Genomic DNA, 16,298 nt, shown 5'->3' with positions numbered 1-16,298 from the left:
CATCCTCACACAATTTTGCTGTTGTACACAGTTCCTGTACAGGCGACTGCTGCTGGCGAGGCTGGCCAAGCACCCAACTTAGGCAGTGAGGAGTGCCACATTATGTGCCACAAAAGCCAGGGAGGTTAGGTCAGGAGGAGCCTCCAGTACCAGCCACAGACTATGCCCAAGCAGACTATGCTCCAAATCCCTCATCTCAGTCCCTGTTTGGTACCCCACTTTTATCAGTCATTATATTTTCAGGATCTCACTTCCCATCTCCACCATTAGTTCTCAAAGGAGGTCTTTCTAGCCTATGTCTACAGATCTCCCCAACTTTGAACCTTCGGAAGCAGGTATGAAGTGCCAATATCTTTTCCCATACCAAATTATGGCACCTTCTCCTATACTTATATAACCAAGCAAATTCAATGGAGTTCATGCAATAGTGAGATCAGTTTCAAGGACGCCATCTACCACCAGCATTCCATTCAAAATCTGCCATAAAAGGCAATCTATTATCCAAGCAATCACAATGTTCTGCCATTTTGAGTGCCAAAATATTTCCCAATTCCATTCATTTGCCTTGCCACAATCCTGGACAGACCAATTCTCTCACTGGATTATTGTGGCAGCACCCTAATACTGCCTGTTTTGTACCATTCCACTGCAACTCACTCTCCAAATAGTAGCCAGAGTATTATTTCCAAATACAAACCAGAAAATGTTGCCTCTTTACTTAAGACAACAGATGTGTCCTATTGTCCTTCCGATAAAACTCTTAACATGATTTTACAAGACATTCTGGTGAATATTTAGTTCTCCAGTTTTACCTGTCTTTCCTGCCTCCCCCACTCACCAGTGAAGTGGTGTCCTGAAAATTCCCTGAGTACACAAAACCAATTCAGTCACACAAGCAGAGCTTAATTTAGCTTGTTTTGCTATACCAACCTGACCTGGGTTGTTTCTTGTTTATGCTTCTGGAAATCATAACCAAAACTTAAAACTCTTTCCCACAGTTGATATGAAGTGGCCACTGACCAATTCCTTACTATTTTAGAAAATCTAATCACTGTGAAGAATAGCCACTGCCTTCTCACTAAATTGCTTCCTACCTATCTACCCTGACCCTCGCTCCATGTTTTGGGTTGAATGCTCCTGATTTGCAAACTGTTTTTTGGTATGTGCACAATAAATTTTTACTAATACTTTGGTAATTCATTGGCTTTAATTCAGCTATTTCTGATCCATTGACTCAGGACAGACAAAGCTAAACAAAGAAATATACAAAAAACACTGACGACTTGTTTCTTTTACCTGGCATATTCAGCCCATTTACATTTAATACAACTGCTGCTGAAGTGGGATTTGTATCTACCAGCTTACTGTTTGTTTTCTATCTGACCCATCTAGCTTAGGTTCCTACTTCCCTCCTTACCTCCTTTTTAATTAATAAAAGTTTTGCTACATTTTCCTTACATTGATGCTTTATCAATTATTTTTATTAAGGTAAATTTACATAAAGTGCATACATTTTAAAGGTATAGTTTGATGACTTTTGACAAGTGTAAACACTTATGTGAACTACCAATCCAATCAAGAGACAGAATACTTCTGTCACCCCAGAAAATTTCCATTCCTCTTTCTAGTTAGCACCTTTCCCAAGCATAGATTAATTTTGTCTGTTCTAGAACATCATGCAAATAATTACTTTTTAAAGATTTTTTTTAACACTATATTTATGAGATTAATCCATGTGAGTGTTCCTTCTTATTTCTGAGTAGTATTCCATGGTAGGGATATAATACCACAATATGTTTACCTAGTTTCCTATTGAAGGACTTATTATTATTAAGGGTTTATTATAATAAAGCTCCATGAACTGGTCTTTCTGTGGGTATATTTTAAAATTTATTTTAAGGAAGTATCTATGAGTGGATGTGCTATGCTGTACAGACATCTATTAACGTGAAGTTTTTAACTTACAGATTAAAACATGCATTTTTGGCTTATTAGATCCTAATGCAAATTGGTATTTCTTCATTTTCCTAATACATGAACAATCTAATAACTTAAAATACATTTGTCCTCCAGAATGTTTTGATTGTCATATCTTATATTTTTAGGGCCTCCCCTGGTGGTGCAGCGGTTGAGCGCTGGGTTGCGAGGCTGCCCGCAGCCTCTGCAGCGCCAGTTCGATCCCTGGCCACCGGCGAGGGTCCCACAAAAAAAAAAAAAAAAACTTATATTTTTTAATTTATCTTTTGACAAATATCTGTGTATATTTAAGGTGTACAATGTGATGTTTTGATATATGCATATATTGTGAAGAGATTACCATATCAAACTAATTAGCCTATCCATTACCTCCCATAGCTACCTATATGAAAGTACTTGAGATAGATTCTTTTAGCAAATTTCAAGTATATACTATCTCTAGTCAGCATGCTGTGCATTAGCTTTCAGAATTTATTAATCTTATAAATGAAATTTTATAACTTTTATCACTATTTCTATTATTCCAGCCTTCAGCCTCTGATATACACCAATTTATACCTTTGCTGTCACAATTTACATCTTTTTATATTCTGTATCCACTGACAAATAATTATAGCTATAGTTATTTTTAATACTTTTGTCATTTAACCTTCATCCTAAGGTTTTGTGATATACACACCACCATCACAACATTAGTGTATTCTGAGTTTATGCTATATTTACCTTTACCAGTGAGTTTTATACTTTTATATAATTTCATGTTACTAGTGAGTGTCCTTTCTTTTTAGCTTGAAGGACTCCCTTTAATATTTCTCATAGTGATGCACTCCTTCAGCTTTGTTTTCTTGTGGGAATATCTTTATCCTTCAATTCTGAAGGACCTTGATGGGTATTTTTAATTGCCAGTTATTTTATTTCAACACTTTGTATATATCATCCCAATCTTTCCTTGCCTACAAAAGTTCTGCTACAAAATATGCTTATAGAATTATGAGGGTACCCTTATATGTGAGGAGCTTTTCTCTTACTACTTTCAAGATGCTCTATTTGTCTCTGATTTTTGACACCTTTATTATGTGTCTCAGCGAAGTGTTTATGAGGTTGAAACTGATTCAGGACATTTGACCTCCATGCACCTGGATGTCCATATCTTTACCCAGATTTGGGAGTTTTCAGTCATTATTTCTTTAAATAAGCCTTCTGCTCCTTTCTCTGACTCTTATCCTTCTATGATTACATAATGCAAAAATTCTTTCACTGGATGACAGTTTCTATTCTCAAAGGCTTTCTTCATTTTTTTCATTTTTTTCTCACTCTGGCTATATAATCCCAAATGACCTGTCTCCTAGCTTACTGATGCTTTGTTCTAATCGATCAAGTCTGCTGCTAATGCTTCCTATTACAATTTTTAAGATTCAGTCACTATATTTCTTAGTTCCAAAATTTGATCTTTTTACATTTTCTGTCTGTTAAACTTCTCATTTTGTTCTTGTATTGTTTTCCTGGTTTTGTTAAATAGTTGATCTATGCTTGCTTGCAGCTCTTTGGCATTCTTTAGAACAACTGTTTTCAATTCTGTCACACAATTTGTGGATCGTCGTTACTTTTGGTTTGGTTACTGGAAGAATACTGTGTTCTTTTCATGGTATCAGTTTCTTAAATCTTCTTATCCCATATAGCCTTGTTTATGTGCCTGCATACTTTAAGCAGTCACCTTTTGCAGACTTTATGGACAAACTTTAGTAAGAAAAGACCTTCATCTGTGGGTCAGGGAATGCTGAATCATACTGCATTGTACTAGGCTGTGGGCCTACTGATGTGGGGTGTCAAGTGTGGGCATATGTGGTGCCTCATAGGCTTAGGCATCTATAGCTACACCACTAACAACTGCATGATACTTGGCAGTGAAAGCTGCAGGGTCAGCAATGCTGCTAGAATGAATTTGGAGGTCCTCATTAGTGCTTCCAGGTCCAGCAATAAGGGACAGGGGTAACGGCAGTTCTAGCAAGAAACATTGGCATGTACATGCGTGGCTGTGAGCACTTAATGCAGGTGCCTGAGTGGTGGTAGGGGCTGGCTGTATGCACATACATAGTGGTAAAGCCAACGATGGACACATGAACAGCTGCAGTGTACCTGGCTATCAGCATGCCCTTGCAGGGACTTGCTACAGGCACGTGCATGGCAGTGGAGCCTGGTTAAGAGAGTTGGGGCCATAGTTGTGCAGATATACATCTGTAGGGGCTATTTTGGGCAAAAGTGGTAGTACAAACCAGTGACTGGAGTCAGGGATGGCTTCCGGCCTTCACTTAACTACAGTGGCTAGACCCAAGTTCACGTACAGCAGTAGGGATCAATGATGCATGTTAGGGCCAGCAACATACAGGAATGCAGCTGCAGGGCCTAGCTACTAGCCTATCAAGAGGTGTGTGTCTGTGACAGAGGTCAGGACCAGCTCTTGGTTCATGGGCAGCTGTGAGAGCCTTTGCTGTCAGTGTGCACTCATATGGCTACAGGGACTAGCCATGGCCATGCACAGAGCAGTAAAAGCTGGTGACAGGAGTGGGGGCTGGAAGTCTGCTGGTGTGAGGCAGCAGGTGCTTGTTGTGGGTTTATCAGCAGTACAAGCCAGTGGCAGGATTTGAGCTGGATATGGACCCACACAGATCTACAGGGGCCTGGTTGTTGATGAGCATTCACGTGTCTGCAGGGACTAGTTTTGGGCACACATATGACATTGCAGCCAGTAACAGGAGTCAAGGCCAGATCTGGTCCCAGATCTGTGGGCCAGTTATTTTTAATTAGCAGTTTAAAGAAGGAATTCCATTTGTTTCTGATTTCAGTGGTGATAAGATAGTGGCTATTAGTTATGTTGTTGCTCTTTTAAGGAGCCTTGAGGGCCTTGACTATAGTTACGCATTCCTGTGTATGCATGGGAGTATGAACAGCACTCCACACCAATTACAGGGATTGGGACTTGGGAGGTGAAGGTGCATGGCTGCAGGCGTTAGCTGTTGGCACATGCAATGAGGCAGGTTAGCGACAGGAGGTAGGGCCAGATCCAAGACCATGAGTAGCTATACGGGCCTGGGCTGTCAGATGTGATGGCAGGGGCTAGCTATGGGTACACACACCACATGCAGTGATGGAGGCTGGTGACAGGAGTTAGAGCGCAAGGCTGTAGGAAACAGCTCTGAGTGCATGCACAGCAGAGGAGGCTGTGACAGGTGTCAGGCTATATCCAGGAGTAGAATAAGCAGCTATTAGGCTGGACATTTGACATGAGCTCATGTGTCTACAGGGGCTAGCTGCAGACATGTGCATGGTGATGAGGGTTTGTTGAAGAGACTTAAGCTGATGTTCAGTACTTGCATGGCCACAGCAAGGCCATACCTGCTTGCCAGTCCAGATCCTAGGTTTTGGGCTCCACAGTAACATGGCTGGATGGAGTAGTATAGAGAGACTCAGGCAGCCAATGTCCACAAAAATAAAAACCTGTAAGGTTCTAATTGGCAAAAGCTGCAGGAGGTCCACAGTGAGTCCAGGCTGTGGATTTCTTAGTGTCAAACCTGCTAGGATCCTCGATGGAGCAGTCACCCGAGTCTGTGATGAGGTCCTGTGATGAATGATGAAGGAATCTGCAGCATCTGGAAAGGCTGTTGAGGTCCTCAGTGGTGGAAGCTGCTGGGGTCCTTTACAGAGCAGGCCATGCCCTCCCCCACTGCATGGCTGATACCTGTGGCCTCAGGCCTTCTCGTTCCTACCCATTTCTAGCGTCTCAGCAGTGCTGGTCTGTGGGTGGGGTAAAACTGAAGTGGGTCTTCTGTGCAGTGCTCTGAAAGGGTGGGAAAGCTGGCCACTATCTTGGGCCAGGGAGTTCGCTCTTGGCATTGAGCAACACTTCTCTGGGAGATAGGATAATACAGGCAAAATGAAACAGTTCTTCCTAAGCGCTCCCCACCCCCTTTTTTTTTTCTCCACTATATTGCAAAGTTTCTTAAGAGGACTCCTGAACTCTCCCAGAGCTATTTTCATCTGTGCATAGCTGTCTACTTGATGTTCTCTGCGGTGGGATGGAGGCTGGAGTCTCATACTCCACTATTTTGGTGATATCATTCCCCTAATGGCATGCATTTTAATTCGATAAATCACTTTAGCTCAAGACAAAACAATATTGTTTTGTATTTATTCATTTATATTTACTTACTATATATCTTCATATAGAAGCTGCTGTTCCAAGCATATTTTCATGTCTTTCATTTCCCCCTGCATTTTCATATTTCCATTCAACATTACATTCCTGCCTGAATGAATTCCTTTAATATTTCCTGTAGAGCAGGCCTGTTAACAATGAATTCTCATAGTCTTTGTGTGAAAATGTCTTTATTTAATCTTCATTTATTAGCATGTTTTTGCTAACCACAAAATTTAAGCTATCAGTTATTTTTAATTATCAGTTTAAAGAAGGAATTCCATTTGTTTCTGATTTCAGTGGTGATTGATAAGACAGTGGCTATTAGTTTTGTTGTTGCTCTTTGAAGTTAACGTCTTTCTTCTCTAACAACTTTTAAAATTTTCGCATTAACTTTGTCTTTATCAGCTGTTTTTCCATGATATGCATAAGCATGATTTCCTACCTCTTTGTTGTTACTCTAATTGTGACATATTTGCTTTCTTATGTAGACTCATTTCATGATGACAGATAGAACTTTTCAATACCTGAAAACGAGATTGTTCTTCAGTACCTAAAAATACCAGAGAAGCTATAGAGATGTGCCAGAAAGACTGTTTGAAAGTAGGGAAAGAAGAATGCTTTCACCAAGTTCAGCTCATTTACTAAAGTAAGCTCAGCCCATTTAAAAAAAAAACCTTTTCATAAAAGGGGTAAATTCATTGAAGGAGTTTAAGCTACTCTTCTCCCTACCTTCTATCATTAATGCAAAATAGTAGTCTCCCTTGACTACTAACATTCCTTTCAGTGAAAATCTACTTATGGCTTTTAACTAATGGTGAGCACCAGAATCACATTTATAGCTTTGAAAAATTCATACAGCTATGTTCTACACTTGCCCAATCTGATTCAGATCTAGGACTAATCTTGTCTTGTCTTGTGTGTGTGTGTGTATGTACAGATACATGCAACTCAAGTGGTTCCCAACTTTTTAAAATTCCACTGATCACAAATGCTAAATATCTCTGCAATATATTTCTTCCTTTTACCTTTGCCAATTTAAATCAATACTCCATCTCTCACCTAGACTACCCTAGCACCCTCATAGCTATTCTAGAGTTTACTCTTTGTCCTTTATAGTCCAGCCTCCAAAGAGCTAACATCACCACCCATGTAACTTAAAAATCAGACCATACACTTGCCAACACAAATTCCTTCAAAACTTTCCATCTATGATTCCTAACCCTTGAAGTACTGACAAGTGCAAGTCCGTAAGTTCAGCTAGGGTGTTTGCACAGTAAGACTGGGGGAAAAGAAAAGCAAGTGTGGTAACTGTTTTCATGAAATCAAATGTATTCAGTTTAAATTACCTTCATTCTATGATATATCTTGTGTCAATATATTATTTCATGCTACTTTTTAAATGTCCTTATTTTACAAAGCAAAAAGACAAATCTATGCTGTTCTCCCCAATTTTTAAAACCATACTCACCCATGTGGTCAAAGTCTGGAAAACACTGATTGAGAATTAAGTACAACCTCCTTAACATGATACATAATATGGAAAATCTCCACCCCCCTCCAAGTGTGCACATGCATACACACACTCATGCACACGTGCACATGCATGCACACGCACACACACACAAACACCCCAAGGTTGTCCCTTTACTTGAATTCTTAAAACTACATTTCATTCATTCGCGTTTTCTTCTTTAAAAAAATATACTACTATTAGATCAGTGTTAATTATGTACAATGCACTATACTAGATGGGACATGAAAGTTATCAAGACAGAAAAAGGGCCCTGAGAGAAGTTAACAGTACTGAAAGATTTACATTTTGGAGCCAACTGCTGACTTCAAATTGGAGTTAATTATAGCACCTGCTTATAGCTAGTTATTAAATTATAATCATGGTTATTAGAAAGAAGTATAACGTGCCACAAAAGTGTATGCTGGGAGGATGTGACTTGGTCTTGAAAGCTCAGAGGTTTCCATGAGAAAGTGAATTAAAAACCAAGATTGGAGGCCTCCCCGGTGGCGCAGCAGTTGAGGGCTGGGTTGCGAAGCTGCCCGCAGCCTCTGCAGCGCCAGTTCGATCCCTGGCTGCTCCCCGGCCACCGGAGGAGGGTCCCACATGGCGCGCAGACCTCTCCTGCCGCCCGCTGCTCCCCTCAGCAGTGTACTTCGGTCCTTCTGCCTGCTCTGCTCCCCGCTCTGGCTCTGGTGAATTCTCTCACCCTCCTGCGCTTCTGACTGTACCCAGTGCTTGCATAAATAAAACAAACAAATAAATAAATAAATAAATAAAAATCTTATAAATAAATAAATAAATAAATAAATAAAAACTGAGATTGGGAGGGATGAATGGGCATGAACTAGCTGAATGGGAGAGCAGGAATGGAGGGAAGCGCGTAGATAATGGGAATGCTGTACTTGAAGAACTGATAGGCTGCTAATGACTAGTGCCCATGAAGACAGGAGTGAATACTAGGTAGGCTCATGAGGTAGGCCGGATGAAACCACACCTTATATGCCACTATGGATTCTGACCTTTTGTCTAAAAGTAATGGGAAGCCACTGAACGACAATGAAACATTACAAAGATGGTGAACAGTAATTTTCAGACCAGATTTGTACTTTGACAACTGTGGTGGCTGTTTCCAGAAGAGGACTGAAAGGCAGCAAGAGTGAAAACATGGAGACAAGTTGGGGAGCTGATGAAATAGTTCAAGTAAACAGTAATGGCAGCATGGAATAATGAGGTAGCAATGGAGATGAAAACACCTTGGCAAAATTAGAAGATATTTTGAAGGTCAGATTGATACAACCATCCACACACAATCCTATGCAAACACATTGTTTAATTTTTCACAGGAGAAGCACAACAAAGCTCTTAACACCAAGGGACCTAACGGACGCTCACTACCTGAATAGTGGCTGCAACCCGACTGAAAGAAAAAGGATTACTGAAGTAAGGTTGTAGAAAGAGGCCAGACCACTAGCACTGTGGAGATACTCAACACAGTAGTATTTAAGAGGTGAGGGCTAATTCGTTGAGGAAGTGCAGTGAGCAACCAGAGTAACAAATAGAGGAAACTCCAAAGGGGAAAAAAGAACAAATCCTTGAAGAATTCGATAAGTGCACTGTTTGTAGAGAGCATTCTTTCCATACTGTCTTCGGAGCAAAAGCCTAAAGTTCTTCAGTTGGGGCAACTAAGGAAGAACTTTCAGTTGCAAATTATTAGAAAGGAAAGTGATGTTTTCACAACTTTGAGCACGAGGATGATAGGGACATCTCTCAGTATCTGGCACTGACCAACTTTTAGACAAAAAGAAAACAAAGTTTTGCATAGTCTTCTAGCCTGGAAAGCTGAAATGTTAGCTTTTATTGGAGAGGACAGGAAAGAGATAAGCTCCATATTTTCCTTTCTCAGACTGGAAAAAAATGGAGTAATCGGGCCTCCCCGGTGGCGCAGCGGTTGAGTGCTGGGTTGCGAAGCTGCCCGCGGCCTCTGCGGCGCCGGTTCGATCCCCGGCTGCTCTCCGGCCACCGGAGGAGGGTCCCACATGGCGCGCAGACCTCTCCTGCTGCCCGCTGCTCCCCTCAGCAGTGTACTTCGGTCCTTCTGCCTGCTCTGCTCCCCGCTCTGGCTCTGGTGAATTCTCTCACCCTCCCGCGCTTCTGACTGTACCCAGTGCATGTATAAATAAAACAAACAAACAAACAAATAAATAAATAAACATGCCTCTATAAAAAAAAATGGAGTAATCAATTCTAGATAATAGAAAGAGATGTCATCGGGACTGAAAAAGACATGTTAGTATGTTGTTAGAATTCTTCAAGGGTCAGCTGATTTTGGAAAAATGTGTATAGCATCAAGTTGCTTCCAACGGTCCCCTTAATTGCTTTAATATCTTTTCCATACTGGTGACAACACTAATAACTACACTTCAAGGGTTTTGGTGAAGGAATAAATCTTCAGGATATGGACAGATGTCAGTGTGAACGTGTATGTGCATTTGTGTGTGCGTGTGCGATCCAGGCCTACTGTTCGGCAGACAACTGACACTCAGTAACGGCTACAATTCTTCCCCTTGCCTAATCTTGGTCACCAAACTGAACAAAGGCATGCTAAGCCGCCATGCACACTCCTCAGTTCAGGATCAGGAGGCTGACAGAAAGCTGTATCTGAAAACTGGAGTGCTCAGAACAACTCTGGATTTGGAGGGAGCGTGTTTTTCAGAGGAGCCTCAGATTTGTGACAAGGTCAGAGGAATATGCTAACAGAGAGAGATGACTCATGAGAGAGTGATGAGAACGTGACGAGAGCAACACTTCCTCAAATTTTGGCTTTTCTAGTTTGGAGCAAGTAGAAAAACTATACTAGAGAAAGAAACCCACTTGTAAAGAGATGACTTGGTATCTACAAAGTAATACATTTGGTTGCTTTTATAAATAAAAAGTAAGCACAGTGCTCGTTTTTATTATACTAATGCTTATAAACTATTGCAATTAAGTTCCACTTACAACTGTTAATTCTGTTTTATAATTTAGTTCCTGTACTCGGTTGTTCTTTCAAAACATAGCATGGGTGGTTTCAATAGATAGCAGATGACAGACACTACTTCCAGGTTTCCAATGAATCCTAAAATGACTGCATTTCCAGAAAGTCTGGAATATTTTCCATTGATATTCCATAGAAATAGAGCTATAGAGTCCTATCTCATTTTGCAGTGGATTACTTAAAAAAGAAGAAGCATATTTTATGGACTATCTTAAAAACCAAAACCAGAAAATAATAACCTACATTTTCTAAAATCCATCTGCATCATCAGATCCTTAGGTACAAGCCCTTCTAAGGCAGGGGGGCTAGGAGGATTAGCACTTCACAGCTACAAGCATGAAATGCCACTTCCTATAATCATCTTCATTTCTTTCAACTGAGATGGAAACTTCCATCTCAATTAAGGATTTTAGAGCAAAAAGGATCAGACGCATCCCTTTTGACCCATATCCTTTTGTGTCTTTTTCCCTTTCCAGACATTTTTGTATAACTTCAGAATTTTCACTTTTCCAAAAAAAGAATAGGTTGAGCTTTCTTCCCTTTGAAATGTCTCTTTGGACCCTTTAAAAATCACGTCTTAACTGAAGTGATTTTTTACTTATTTTTAAATTTCTCAGTCCCTAAGGTACACCATATTCTTTAAGTTATTTTAGTAAGAATTTTATATTTTAGCTCTGCCTAGAACTGGAATCTCAGATAGCTTAAAGGCATTTTCCATTTTTATTTTTTAAAGAGTGGCCTGTAAGTATGCTTAGTCTTTTGAAAGTGATATGCTTTGCAGGGAAATGCCCTAAAATATTCACATTCCTATACCCAGACAATTTCAGGGGAGCTTTCTAATAAAAGTTAAATTAGCAAGGGTTTCAAACACTTGCATTCTAAAAGTCTCACCTACACACGCCACCATTTAAATTTCCCAGGACTTTGATGTTTACATAAACTTGTGAATGCTGACTACCTCATATAATTTATCTATTTGAAGGTTTTACTAAGCAGAATACAATTAAAGACTACATTTTTTAAAGATTTAGACCAAAATACTGTTATTACACTTGTTTCATTTAAGTGGTAACTAACTCTAAGGCAAAATTTCTCAACATTGGCACTACTGACACTTTGGTCTGGATTATTCTGTGTGCTGTCCAGTAAGAGTAAGATGTCTAGCAGCAGCCCCGACAATACCCTCTCGATGTGAACAGTGCACCGGCCTCACTGTCCCCAGCCCCCTTACCTCTGACAACCAAAAAATGTGTCCAGACATAACAAATGCCCCAGGGGTTGGGTGCATGGTCATCACCAAAACCAAAAACAATAAGCCTCAATCTTTATTTTTATAAAGGAGGCCTGTAATGTAAAACAAAACTAAGCGGAACCAAACACTCTGGGAGGAAAAACAAATTTTAAAAAAATAATCAAATTAATATTGTAATTATAAACCAATCAGTTTCTGTGCAGTAGAGTCTGATTGTAGCTGAACCTCAGATAATTTCAATACTATTTCTCTGTAAAGGGCACCACTCACTTTTAGGTTCATCATCGTTTGCTTCTTTTCTCTCTGAAGTTCTTCCCTGTATGGCTGGATGTTTTCCTCTCTGTCTGATAATACAGCCTCATCGCCACTACTCTGTTCCTTGCTCACCTCACACCTTTGCTCCAAGTTGTTTTCAACCTTGACTAAAGCAGAAGAAAGAGAACCAAGGGTAACCAATTCCTTCTCCAAAGTATATGCCAAATGATCGATTGGGAAATCTTCCATTCCTGATTTTAGCTTTTTGAGGACACAGTTTATAGGGAGAACTCTGATCAGGTTATGAAGGCACTGGAACAAAACTGTGTGATTCCTAAAATAAAAAACCAAACACAATATTATAAATTTTGTATACAATAGATTGCAATAATCAATAGTCATCTATAAACACTCTAGCAATAAACAGAACCAGTAATGCACGCGTGTGATCACTGATGACACTAAGACTATACCAATCATATATATCCTATACCAAGTCACTTAATATTAGTTAATATTAATCAATATTTTATTTTTAAAATGTCATTGGGGGAGATGCAAGAAAAAAATCTTAAAATAATTATTAGACCCTAGTCAAGCAAAACAAGCCAAAAACAAACAAAAGTACAACAGAGAGCTTCAGTTTCTAAATGAGGCCACAATGACCAGACATGTCTTATGATGGCAGAGAACTACAGTGAGGACGGCTGTTGGACCACACATTCAATATACATACAAACACACACACACAACTAACTTCTCCAAAAGGATGCAAGTTTGATGTGCATACCTGACATAGACCATTAAAATCCCTTCAAATGGTGTTTTTTGTTGCCAACTGAAAACTGTTCCATAGAAACTTCCTTGCCTTTTACAAAAGTACATTTCTGGAAATTCTTCAATCACTTCACATTTCATGTGGTCAAAGAGCCACACCTTCATTGAATTCAGGGCATAACTGGGTGATATGATTTGAAAACAACTTTTGTGTAAGGCTGCAAGAAGTGCGAAGAGATCTTCCATGTGTTCTACAAGAAAAAGATGTCATAAGCTCTGTCATTAAACTCTGTCCATTATCGAAGAGAGTTCTTAGAATTTTCTTATGCAATCGGGTATATGATTTAAAAGAACCAACAAAAATTACCTATAGGATTCTTCTTTGAAAATGTGACTATGTATTTTTCATTTGAAAGATCTTCTAGACTTATGAAGATCCTGCCACACTGAATATAGCCATCTTCAGAAGAGTCAGCATTTTCTCTCTCCCTGACTTGTAGCAGCACAATGCAATCAAAATTTTTGAATGCTAAAAGGGGTGGAAGAGATGTTACAGCAGTAATTAGGTGTACAGAATCTTTCTCAGATGGTGGTTTACTAACAAAGCGTTCCTTTTTCTCTTCATCAGTGTCCACAATCAACCTGATTCTTTTTGCCTGGGATTCTATTTCACATGGCACTAAATGCGGTGCTGGCAAAGAATCCCTCCTCAACTTGATCACCCTATTTCGACACTTCACAAAATTAAAGTTGGAGGAATCAGCTTGAGCCACTAACAGCGATAAAGTCACATGATTCAGAGATCTGCCAAAAAAAAAAAAAAATTCAGAGCTTAATTTAGTCTAAAAGTTCATTCTTTAAAATTAAATAGCTGAGGGCCTCCCTGGTGGCACAGCGGATTGAGTGCAGCGCCGTGAAGCCATCCGCAGCCTCTGCAGTGTGGGTTTGAGGCCGGCCGGCCGGTGAGAATCCCACATGGCGCGGCAGACCTCTCCTGTTGCACCCGCTGTTCCCCTCAGCAGTGTATTTTGTCAGTTCTGCCTGTTCTGCTCCCCGCTTTGTCTCTGGTGAATCCTCCCAGCCTCCCGTGTCTCTGGCCTGTACCCCAGCTCTTGTATAAAAATAAATAAATCTTTAAAAAAATAAATTAAATTAAATAGCTGATTAAATGCCATACAAACAGTAAGAAACTCTATTCTCTCCTTTCATAATAAACATTACTTCCATTGTAAAATATATCAAGAAATGAAGCATAAAAGCCAAAAACATTTTTAAAGATCCTGTAAATATCACTTTTCTGGACAGAGGAAAGCAAAAACTATCCTCTATGTTAGACTTTAGAAAAAGTAATTTTTCTAAAGCAAGGAATAGAAAAATAATACATGGATTTTATCTTCGAGGTAGGTCTTCTATCCTCCCTTCTTCTTAAATAAGAAAAAAGCAACTTCTTAAGAGAATTTGTTTTAATAACTTAGAACTCAAATACCTCTAATGGCTAAATTATACTTTATACTCCCCTAAATGAGTAAAGTCTACTTTTTAATAGAGAACATTGTTTATCCCTCAACAATGATGTTTTGGATATAATGTTAAACTTAATTTCACCTCTATTTCTATTTTTAGTATGGTTATTAGAACATTTAAAATTGCATTATACTTCTGTTGGGCAGCATTATTCTAGGGCATCAAGATAATGTTATCATGTTACAATGTACTTACAGGTGCAAAGATGAAGTTTTCACTCCAACAATCAAGTTATCATCCATTACACGATACCATATCTTCTCCACTATCTGTTCTGAGATTTGAAAACTGTCTGGCGGCTTTTCATCAAAGGTATGGATAGGATTTTCCTCTTTACCACAAAGTGTAACAAGACATTCCTTATAGAAAAACATGTGTAAATAACTGATTATTAAGAAAAAAAAACTACCTTATCAAATGCAACAAAACTAAATAATGTAAATCAGCTAGCTTTATGCCAAGACTCATGGCTTACATGTTTTAAGATAATTTAAAATCTATAATGATATATTATATATAATATATAATTCACTAAAGTAAAATTTATAAAACATGTAATTAGCTATCTACTCAGCTCAAGAAGCACAGCCTGGTTAGAAACAAGGTGGGATGTTCAATCCAGACAGCAGGGATATTAACCGAGAGTTCATTTTGACCAATAATTGGCCAGCATGTGCCCCAGGTATGCTGAGAACGATCCAGTCTTTATTTTATCAGTGATTTGCACTAAACCTATTAACCATGAACTTACATATGAATAAATCTGATTAAACTATCTTTGGACCTGCAACAGATTACTGCTAAAATTGTACACTTAAAGCCCAGGCCAAACTCACTCATACACACACACACGGATTTATGGTGATGATAGACAGGAGCAGGAGGAGTAATGATAATAATACAAAACACTTATGGAGGCTAAGTAAATGTCAGGCACTGTCCTAAATGCCATTCAAGTATCAATTTAACCTTCACAATAACTCTAGTACTCTAGAGGTCAGCAGTGGCATCACCTACACTGTACAGATAAGCAAACAGGCACAGGGAGCTCACTCCCCTAGCCACAGTCACACAGTCAGCAGCAGCAAAGCTGCAATTTGAACCAAAGTGGGCTGGTTCCAGAGCCCAGGCTCTTCTTTACTATTACTGCCCCTCCATGTGGTAATGGCTGAGAAAAGATTTTGGCACTTACTGTACAGAGGAGCTCCTGCCAATATCTGTGAGATTTAAGACAGGGTATTCATCCAAAACCTACGGAAATGTTTACTACCTGCCAGGATTGCTTTTAAAATTAACCATGTGAAGGGCACAAGATGGTGCATTACACACAGTGGTTTCAACCATCTATTTCTAAGTATCTCTTCCCCTTTTCTCAAACGGACAAGATCGTTGAGGTGGGTGGGGGAAGGGAAATGAGGAGACTTTTACAATAGGGGTCATGAGGTTTTCCAGGGCAGTTAGAACAGTAATACAGAAGCTCAACATGATGTGCTTCTGTTATGTTTCTTACAGTAACAGAATCATATTTTTGTACCCAAATCCTCATATTGCTAAGACTAAAGCAGGCAAAAAACAGACCATTACAAGAATGGTAAATAATCTCAAAGGAAGTCAGAGCTCAGGAGCAAGGTGACTTAAAAGAATAAAATGCAACATTAAGCTTCCCGACATCTAGCTCTCTTTTGGTTTTTGTAATATTGTTATGCTATGTCTTTCTCTGGATGGAACTAATATGCATCTATATAATTTTTATGATGTTGAAACAGTTTTT

At 39.3% G+C, this 16,298-nt stretch overlaps 1 protein-coding gene across 6 annotated transcripts in view; it reads right to left on the bottom strand.

Annotated features, from left to right (window-relative positions):
• The window catches only part of FANCB (FA complementation group B), a 110,195-nt gene that overhangs the window by 74,889 nt on the left and 19,008 nt on the right, over positions 1–16,298 (bottom strand). For 4 of the 6 annotated variants that reach the window (XM_054695841.1, XM_037512690.2, XM_054695840.1 and 1 more), the window contains exons 7-10: positions 14,723–14,886; positions 13,371–13,807; positions 13,017–13,254; positions 9,834–12,560 (exon numbers count right to left, since the gene is read on the bottom strand). In XM_054695841.1, coding sequence (XP_054551816.1) covers positions 12,149–12,560; positions 13,017–13,254; positions 13,371–13,807; positions 14,723–14,886 — 1,251 coding nt within the window. In that variant the 3' untranslated portion in view covers positions 9,834–12,148. Of the gene's footprint in view, positions 1–9,833; positions 12,561–13,016; positions 13,255–13,370; positions 13,808–14,722; positions 14,887–16,298 lie in introns of those variants that run through there. The other 2 variants (XR_008552041.1, XR_008552042.1) reach the window with 1 other exon arrangement.

The sequence above is a fragment of the Talpa occidentalis genome, unplaced genomic scaffold (genome assembly GCF_014898055.3).
Source record: "Talpa occidentalis isolate TD23 unplaced genomic scaffold, MPIMG_talOcc4v2.1 talOcc4.15, whole genome shotgun sequence".
Classification (NCBI taxonomy): Eukaryota; Metazoa; Chordata; class Mammalia; order Eulipotyphla; family Talpidae; genus Talpa; species Talpa occidentalis.
This window is presented reverse-complemented; position numbering and strand designations above follow the sequence as displayed.